The 9967-nt window shown below is 49.8% G+C and overlaps 1 protein-coding gene and 1 non-coding gene across 2 annotated transcripts; both read right to left on the bottom strand.

Annotated features, from left to right (window-relative positions):
- Positions 1–1178: 1178 nt before the first annotated feature.
- Positions 1179–1259, bottom strand: TRNAL-CAG. The gene has a single exon. It is a non-coding gene; the product is annotated as a tRNA-Leu (tRNA).
- A 121-nt stretch (positions 1260–1380) lies between these two features.
- Positions 1381–2262, bottom strand: LOC120670257. Its single transcript, XM_039950340.1, has one exon. The coding sequence runs from the start codon at positions 2223–2225 to the stop codon at positions 1596–1598; it is 630 nt and encodes a 209-aa protein (XP_039806274.1). The 5' UTR covers positions 2226–2262; the 3' UTR covers positions 1381–1595.
- Between the last annotated feature and the right edge of the window lie 7705 nt (positions 2263–9967).

Below are 9967 nucleotides of genomic sequence, written 5' to 3'. Positions count from 1 at the left end.
CGAGACGACCTGGGCGACCGTCGGCAGTGGCAAATATGTGCACGTCATCCTCCTCAAGTTTATCCCTGAGCCTTGGCCATCTACCTTCCTTGCTCAGCTTCTTCTTCTTCTTCCGGTTACCGTGGTTGAGCTCGAGCGGTTCATAGCTTCCCGCTCAAAATCGCGAGCTTCCCTCCACAAGCTTCCAATCCACCGCAGCGATGGTTCAATCACCTAGCTAGCTACCTCTAACATCCCTCCAATCGAAGCCCTAGTCATCACTGCGCCGGGAATCGGGAAATCTCTGGCCGCCGGTCCTTAGGGCACCCCAAACCAACCTCGACGTCGAACTCTCGCCTCCCGCCACCGTTTTATTCGCCCAGCGGCTCAAATCGACCCTAGGTGAGGTGGTGATGCTCATGCTCTCCATGTTCCATCACGTTCGCGTGGTTTCCACGCTCGTTCTGGAGCCTCGCCGCCGACCCGAGCTGCAGCTCGCCGCTGGCCATGGCAGGCCGGATTTCTTAGAGCACAACGCCCATAGTAGGTGTTCCTCAATGCATAGATTCGTGTAGAGGCTAACCCCGTCGTGGTTGGCCACGCCGTCCATAAGAACGTACGTCGCGCCGCCGGCCACCATGGCGTGCGCAGCTAGCTGCTGTTGTTCTGCTTGTCGGAACTTCGAACACTTGGTCGGAAAGCAATTAAATTGGGTAGGCCGAGCACCCTTTTGTCGGAATTTCCGACGTCGGGTCGGAACTTCCGATCAGTACTAAGCTGATTGTAAAATGCACCACGCCAGCGCACTCGGCTCGCCACTCGGATCGCCCGCCGTCGCGCGGAGCCAGTCGCCGAGCGCGCCCTTCCCGGCGAGCTCGAGCACCAGGTGCTTCCTCGGTCGCCGCGGTGCGGACGAGGGCACGAGCGCTTCCATCCGAGCACGCGATCCCCGCCGTCGCACTCTCCCAGTTCACCGGCCGTACTCTGCGTGGCGAGTGAGTGCCGGAACGGGGACCGGCACGGTGCCGTGCCCGCTGTTCTCTGACCGCGGCTCGTCGCGTGGAGAGTCGTTTCGTTTGCCAGGAACCAGTGCAGTGTAACCGGGTGGTGTGACACGATGGTCGTCAGCTCGAGGATCAAGTTGTCGGTCGAGATCTGAGAGCCAACTCGCTTCAGCAACCAGCTGAAAAAATATGTATTGTCAAGAATGGGATTCGAACCCATGCCCTTTCGGACCAGTACCTGAAACTGGCGCCTTAGACCAACTCGGCCATCTTGACGTTGTGTGCATAGATTGTTTTTTTATATTACTAATACATTCCTTCTTCTCCCCATTGCAATACTTCACAAGCATCACAAATTACGTAAAACGGGTATCAAGGGTCCAAGGGAGATGACAAATAACTAAGTCGAGCAACAAAATTTCATCAGACTTTGTAGTCGAGTATGTATACACAAAAACCAAACAACAATGCTTCCTACCCTTTCGATCACATTCTTCATCGTATCTTTAAATCTTCAACATCCTATTTTCAATAAATTAGAAATCAATCCAAAGAAAAAACTAAACCTATCAATCAGTCCCTACGCGCGCTTTCAAGCCACCTTTTTTTTAATCAAACGGTGTCCTCCATGATGGTGCTGAGCGCCCTCCTCATCGGCGGCCGCGCTGCCGCCGCGAGTCCCTTGGCACTTCTCGCCGGGCTCCGCGATGCCGTCTCGAATCCCCCCAGGGTCCTCTGGTTCAGCTTCTCGTTGACCTCCTCGTCGGCGTCCGCGTGGCGCGCCGGCAGGACGCGGGCCTTATTGATGGCGACGAACCCGCCGCCGCGGCGCGCGCGCCCGCAACCACTCCCGGTCCCAGCGGCACGCGCCGCCCGCGCCCTCGCCGCCAGCGCGTCGCTGGCGCGCACGGCGAGCGCGGCCATGTCGGCGCTCGAGAGCGGGCGGCCGAGCATCCCCGCGGGGAGGACGAAGTATATCTGCCCCGGGCGGAGCAGCTCGTCGGCGCCGAGCGCCGGCACGTCCGCGTCGAAGTAGAGTGCGTCCGAGCTGCACACGAAGGAGCCGCCCGCCGCATTGGCGCCGGCGCCGCCGAGCACGTCGGAGGCGGAGACGGGGGAGGCCGCCGGCGCGAACTCCCGCAGCGAGCCGTCGGCCGCGACGACCAGGGCCGGCACCGCGGCCGGCGGCTGGTGAAGCGAGGCGCTGCTTCCGCGGTGGCTGCTCGAGAGGCCTGATCCCATGAAACTTTCGGTGGAGACGGATGGGTGGTTTTGGAGTTCGGAATGGAGGGGAGTTGACCGACGGCAGCTTGTTTATATAGCGGGGCGGCCGGAACCCGAAAGTGGATGAGGGAGAAAGGTTGACGCGGACGGGACGGGGAATGTATGCTCTTTAGCACTTCACTCCCTCAATAATGTACTATTTAGAATCTGTTGCTGCAGCTGGTGTTTTTACTTGTTTAACGTCCTTCCCCGAGAGCAGACGATATGATCCTTGTTTTATCCAAGTTGTTACTTGTTTTGCGCAAGCTGCATGTATGGTCTCATTTGATGTTTCAGAGTATATGGCTTGGATTAATACTAATACTTTTGATAAAGCAAAGTTCGTTGTAATGCACTAGTGATTAGGGATGACACCCGCGGATGCGGGTGCGAAAACCCGCCCGAAGGCAAACCCGCGGGGTTGGGAAAAACCCGCTCGCAGGCAGACCCGCGGGTGTATTTCTGCACCCCCCGCGGGTTTCGGGTGCCCGCGGGTGTGACAACATATACAATAAAAATATATAAATCCATCAATTTAAACAGTTAGATATCATATTTCTATAAGTAATAAGGACAAACTAATAACAAATTCATAAGTTCAAAGTAATACGGACAAACTAACAATAAATTCATAAATTTTTGTGCTCATTTTATAGTTAGGATAGTTGGACGGGACCTTATCTAAGCAGGTTGGGCTAAAGTTTCTTCGTTTTTGGATGGGTGCGGGTCTACCCGCGGGTGGAATATCGAACCCGCACCCATCGGGTCTAAAATCCGCGGATACCCATATCCGCGGGTGGGATTGCCATCCCTACTAGTGATACTTTTAAAATAGCTCTTTCTCAATATGCAGTTTGAGATACATGATACATGCATCGGCTTCCCAGACGACAATATGCAGTTTTAAAAGGAAGATCAAAAGGAAATAGCTCTTTCTCCAATACTAGCTGACATGTAAACATGGTAACAACAACTTTGTCTTTTCATTCAACCAAACTGGTGGTTCCAGAACCTCTGGTAACTGTAAGTCAACTTTGCACGTTCCCACGCACCAACGGAACGGTCCCAGTTGAAATCCACCAACCCGGAGCGGTCCTAACCTCTGCTCCAAGAAAGAAACTATACCCCTCCTGGACCTCCCGGCGAAAACAGAAGATCCTCAGGGTCCAAGTCGCAAAATCGAGAAGCTGCGCAATCGAAGAGCAACAGGGCAAAACCGCCGGCTGGGGACGGCGCGTGGGCGCTGACGCGGAGGCACAGCCGAGAACCCGCCCCGCCCGCAGACTTTGGATAGATGCCCACGACGAGTTCTTTGCTCCGTTCCGTCGTGAGCGCGTGAACCCTGGCCGCACGCACGGACTTGCCGCCGCCGCTGGGCCCGGCTCGCTTCTTGCCGTTTTCGTGGGGGTGGCAGGTGCGCCGTGCGCGTGCCGGCGCGCGTTCGCACGCGGCACGCGGCCGACGGACGCAACGGTTCCCCCCTGCTTTTCCGCGAGGAGATGCGGGGTGGGTGCCGTGCAGCGCATACGCGGAGTGGAAGGAGGCCAGGAGGATTGATTGGACTAGGGGGCTTTGGCGAATGCAAAGTGGGGAGGGAATGACAGAGTTTGTCAAGCTTTGGGACATGGTACAGGAGGTGTAGTTGACTGCCGTGGAAGATGAAATCATTTGGAAATTCACTGTGGATGGGCAATACACGGCGAAATCAGCATATGAAGTGCAATTCAGGGGTTCTTATTGTAGTTTTAACTCCCAACGTGTATGGAGGGCGCACGCTGAGCAAAAGCATAAATTCTTCACTTGGTTATTGGTGCAAGAGAAGATTTTGGCAGCGGACAGGATGCAACAACCGCAATGGCCGTGTGACCTTTTGTGCCAGTTATGCCGCCAACAGCCTGGGACGGTAACTCACTTATGCTTGCAGTGCTCTTTTGCACAGCATGTCTGGGAGCACGTTCAAGAGTGGACAAGCAGCCATGTTAAGAAGCCATCTGACACTATACGCATGGAAGAATGGTGGACTCAGGAGGTAAATTTACCAACAAAAGAAGAGAGGCGAACATAGGCGGCAATCAATATGTATACGGTTTGGAATATGTGGAAGGAAAGAAATCGAAGAATTTTTGAAGGAAAAGAGGCGGATCCGGTGACTATCTTCCAGTTTATGAGGGAGGAGATGGGTCTGCGCGCCCAGGCGTGTGGAACGCCAGTGAATTTTATCTCCTAATGTTAGTACTAATGGAGTTCAGAGCTTATGCTTTTTATTCATGTAATAAATCAACTGTAAGACTAGACTTTCTTTCCCTTCTAACATGATTTGGCAGTGCTCTGCCCTCAATTAAAAAAAAAGATTGATTGGCCACGGCGAGATCTGGTTCGCTAGCGTCGTCCTAGGTTGGGCTGGAAATCACTTGCGAAAACCGGGTGCTGTGCAAGACGAGGGAAGGCGGGCTGGTTGCATTGCATCTGGTTCCTTTCTACTCGTATTCACTTTATCCTAATCTGGCGTTCCATTTCCCCCCTCCCTTTTCCGGAGCAGCCTAGACGCGGCCAGGGTAGGATGATGATGTTGGTTCGTGCGCTCTGGCCCGGTCGGCCTGACATGAGCCCACGATGCACCGAGCCTACTCCACGTGGATAGCACTACCGGTTATGCTGGGAGTCACCAGCGGAAAAACTGCGTGCCGCAGGGGACAAATGGCGGGAAAGAACGGCGCGGCGCGTTTGGGCAAAGCGAGCATCGCTTATGATTCAGCCGGCAGCCGGAGCACCACGTCATCTAGCTGAGCAGTAAAAAATTAGTGGTAGTGGTAGGTTCTACACTAATATTCAATGCTCACTTTGATCCAACAGCGATGTGGAGCCAATAGAAATCACAGAAGCAGTGATGGTGACCCCACATAACCACAACCCGATGCTATACGCCTGTTCTGAACCGGCGAATTGCGAATCACCCGTCTCATTCTCTCTCTTCCATTCTCTCTCTGCCAACAAGGATTTTTTTCTGCCGTGTGACCTTCCCAGCCTGTCTAGTTGGCATTATAATACTTGCTCTAACAGTGCGTGGACATCACGCCCACCACACGCGGTTTGCGTCATCGAGCACAACGCGAATTGCCGTTCTGCTTGAGACGGAACGGAAACCATCACGCCTCGTGGCCGTGGTGGCGCGCTCCTCGGGGAGCGGAGCCGGTCGATCTTGCGTGCCCGTCCGGTGGACAGGTGAACAGGTCTCCCCCACGCCTTGGACCTGGCCGGGGTCCCCGGCGGCAGGGTTCCCACACGGAGACGAGACGAGCGCGTCCTGTGGAGTGGAATGGACCATCCCTGCCGTACGCGCGCGTCGTACAGCCGGTCAGACTTCAGAGGACGCAGGTCTGAACCGCGCGCGCGTCCCACTCCCACGCCTGTACGGATGGCCGTACCTGTGTACCGGTGCCATGCGCGTGCCGGTGCCGCACGGTCCGCTGTCCTTGTTTGGTTTTTGTGCTAGCAAGTGATAGAAAATTTTGACAGCTAATAACGGTGTCAAATAAAGCCAATTACAAAACCAACTCCAGAATTCCTGTGCTAGAAATTTTAAAGAATCTAATAATGTTTTTGACCACGTGATTAGAGGATAGTTACTGTAGCATCATTATAGCCAATTATCGATTAATTATCATCATTAGATTCGTCGCGAAAAGTTATATCCATTCCTAAAAAAATTTTACATATAGACTTCATTTAACACTCCATGCACGCGATATTTTTTTGGAAGCGTGCATTCTAGAAATCCTAGAATGGCTCTAGAATGGATAGGCTAACTGATGAGGATATCGCCACGCTGGACATGCACGAACTGGCCTCATTTTCAAGTTACAAGTCGACTCAACTCGGTTTTCACGTTCATCTCGGATTCAGCCAACACCCATGCACAGTTTCGGCGATATCTCCCTCATACGGAGTCGGAATGAGGTGATCTTGGATGCGTTGGAATCGTGACGACGAGATGCTTCTTTTGGTTCTAGTCCCAGCTGTAGAAGCCTCGTTGATAATTCTATGTGAACATGGGAATGTGCTGCGACACCTGTTTTGGGCCTTTTTCAGACTTTGTATCGTGTCGGGCCTTAAGCTCAAGTTGTGGGTGCCCCCCTGGTCGCCCCCAACCCTAGGACACCCCCTTTTCCTTTAAACTCAGTAGCCGCCGCCATTTAGACTTGGGTTTTGTTTAGTTCTTGTGTTTTACTTCGAGAAACAGAGATTGATTTGCTGTAACTGTGGCGACAAGTCCTTTTACAGTGATCCAGGGCCTTCGTTCTTGATCTCCTCCACTGTGTCGATTAGTCCTTTGGAATCAAGTTCTTGAACCCCTCTTTGATTCGCTTCATTCATATTTGCAATATCAGATTGCGTGTTTACATCTTTTTGCTTGTGTTCTTCGATTCGCTTGCAGGAAAAGACTTCTCGGCGAGGTCAATCAAATTGTGTTTGGTTGATAACCAACGGAGCAGTGGTGTAACGGTTGCTTGACTTTGAATCATGCTGATTAGAAGCCGGATCGCCAACGTCACACACTCCACCAATCGAATTTACCTCTACCTCTCGGAAGATCGGGCCTAGTTCTCATCAAGTAGTATCAGATTTCTGGTTTCCTGTGAGGTACCCTTTGTTTTCCCTTTAGATTTATTTCGTGTCACTGTCCTAAAGTCCACAAAAACCCTACAAAAAAATATCACTGTCCTAGATCCATTTTAGCCTTTGCAATTTCGTTTAAGATTCGCTTTGTTGAGTTTGTGTCCGTGGTCGAGTCTTGTTGCTGGTTTAGTGTGTTCGTAGTCGTAGTTCAATCGCTCGTTGCAGTTTGTTTGTTTCTGCCGCTATCCCATCCACTTTTACCCAAACAACAAGTCGATCCACCCCATTACTCGACTTGCCCTCAATAGCCGCCTTGCGTGAACTCTCGCCGCGCCAGCCCTAGATAGGTTGCAAACCGCCTTTTTTTTGCGCCTTGCATCACAGCCTTTCTTGATTTCATCTGGCGATACCTATTGCTGCATATACCAGGAATACTTTGCCCTAGCTGAGACACTTTGCTCAGTCACTTTGTGTGCCGGGGATAGGGAAGCTTTGCCCTAACCGCCGCCGGCCAATCTGTCGAGTTGTGCCATTGGAAACGCGTAACTTGAGTTACCTTCGGTAAAACAGGCATAACTTTTCGCTCGGTGCTCCGTTTTGGCTCAATTTTTTACAGAGAGAAGACGAAATTCTGTACATATGATAAAACTGCTTCACTGTTTGGAACCAATCTCAGAAAATTCAAAAAAATTCGGGAAGAAAGAGTTTTGAGGCTTCCAAGTGATTTTCCAGTTTTTCAGAAACGCTCCTGATTTTCTATAGGCCACATCCCACCTCTGTTTAAGGTGCAAATTTTTGTGGTTGGAGCTTGTGTTACATCTGTTCGGAGAAAAATATAAAAAAAATAGTGGAAAAAAAATCTTGATTCCTACTAGTCCTGGAGGTTTTTCGGGGAAAAGATTAAAAACAAGTGCATAGAGTGCTGTTTTGCTTGTTCTTTGAACTTTATCCACCGTTCTTTGTTCTAACTTGTTGTGCTACGCCTAGGACACGTCTTAGCCAGCAATTGTGACTTGTATATTTGGATACTTATTGAATTTTGCTAATCTGCATTCGTTATTTGCTACTCCTTGCTACATATTGTGCATGTCCCACAGCTCCACATATACTTCGATCAGTACAGGTTCATCTTGCAACTGTTACACCCAGCTCAACAACAGATTGTACCATCATGTTTGGCTTTGGTAAGAACACTTGCAAGATAGTAGTCAACCGCTTGAGATTTTGCTCTCCACTTTCACCATCACTCAGTACTTGTTAGTTGATAGGGATAATACCTTGGTGTTGTCTTTTGCTGTCTTCTAACCATGACAGGGTCAGGTAAAGGAGGGGAGTCCCCTACGGACTTCAAAGAATGCATCTCCAAGGATGAACTTAAGAAACTTGTTGATGACCAGCGCACCTACATCGACGGGAAGTTCAATGAGATGATGCGCAGTATCAATGGAGTTGTCACACGCCTTGAGCATATTGAACAACATCCCCCTCGACAGCGACACTGACGCCACCCTCCTGATGGTGATGAGGACGAGGATGAGGATGCCATCCTTGATGATGATGAGGATCGTGATGCGTACCGTCTTCGGCGCAATCGTCAAGGTATGGGAGGTAATCATAATCGTGGTAACAATGATTCTTTTGCTAAAACTAAATTTACCATGATTCCTTTTACTAGTACTGCTGATCCTGAGGCTTATTTAGATTGGGAACTCGCTGTTGAATAAAAGTTTAATTCTCATTTGGTTCCTGCTGAGCATAGAGTTAGACTTGCTACTAGTGAATTTACTAGCTTTGCTTTGTTTTGGTGGAATGATCTTTGCAATGCTGGTAATGCTGCTGCTGTGCCTCAAACTTGGCCTGTTTTGAAAACAACGCATAAAGTCTCGTTTTGTTTCTCCTTATTACCAGCGCGATCTACGTTTAAAATTGCAAAATTTAAAACAAGATGATAAAGGAGTAGATGAATATTATCAGGAATTGCTTATTGGTCTAGCACGTTGTGGTATTTGTGAGGATGATGATAATACTAGTGCTAGGTTCTTTGGTGGTTTAAATCGTGATATACAAGATATTCTTGATTACAAAGACTGGACTCGTTTTTCCCAATTGTACCATCTTGCTCTTAAGGCAGAACGGGAAGTACAGGGATGCCGCATTGTCCAACATTCTTTCAGGTCCAACACTGGGTGATCGTTTCAGCAGCGTTCCGACGTTGAGAAGCCCAAGGCGCCTGTTGCTAAGCCACCAGCAACACCACCAGCTCCTGCGCCAGCTTCTGAGGTAAGCAATGTGTCTACTGTGCAGGCCCAACGACACAAGAAACATGCTACGCTTGAAATGGGGTCCTCGAGTAGATCATCTACAAACATCATGTGCCACCACTGTAAGGGAATGGGACATGTCATGAAAGATTGTCCAAGTACTCGAGCTTTCATCGCTGCACCTGATGGTAATGGATATGTAAGTGCTAGTGATGTTGAGGATGAATTGGTTCTTGCAGCTAACTTTGTTGCAGATTCGAAGGATGAGGGTGAGGCAATTGATTATGCGGCTGCGACAAAGGACCTTCCTTGCGTACTTGTGCAGCGTGTGCTGACTTCTAAAGCGGAACATGAGGATGAGGAGAAAATCCAACGCAAGAATTTGTTCCACATGTTTCTCCAAGTTAAGGATTGTCCGTGTTCTCACCATAATTGATAGCGGAAGTTGCAGCAACTTGGTGAGTTCAGATTTGATCAAGAGGTTTGGTTTGCCCACTCGTTCTATTCCTCAACCTTACTATCTTGAATGGTTCAACACTAGTGGTAAGACTAAAGTAACTAAATCAGCACGCATACACTTTTCGGTTGGTTTTTATCATGACTATACTGATTTTGATGTTGTACCTATGCAATCATCTTCATTGTTATTAGGACGACCATGTGAATTTGATAATGATGTTGCACACTATGGTAGAACTAATACATACACTTTCATGCATAAGAACAAAAAGATTACTTTGCTTCCTTTATCCCCAGCTGATATTAGGAAACATTTTAATGAGTTTGCTGCAAATGATAAGAAAACACCTCCTAGTAATGACTCTTGTGATGCTCAAACTAATG

The sequence above is a fragment of the Panicum virgatum genome, chromosome 4N, assembly GCF_016808335.1.
Source record: "Panicum virgatum strain AP13 chromosome 4N, P.virgatum_v5, whole genome shotgun sequence".
Classification (NCBI taxonomy): domain Eukaryota; kingdom Viridiplantae; phylum Streptophyta; class Magnoliopsida; order Poales; family Poaceae; genus Panicum; species Panicum virgatum.
Note: the sequence above shows the minus strand (reverse complement) of the source record. Positions and strands in the feature narration are given on the sequence as shown.

Bases quoted from the DNA above. Each gene is read 5' to 3' on its own strand.
- LOC120670257 (XM_039950340.1), bottom strand. From the start codon at position 2,225: ATGGGATCAGGCCTCTCGAGCAGCCACCGCGGAAGCAGCGCCTCGCTT.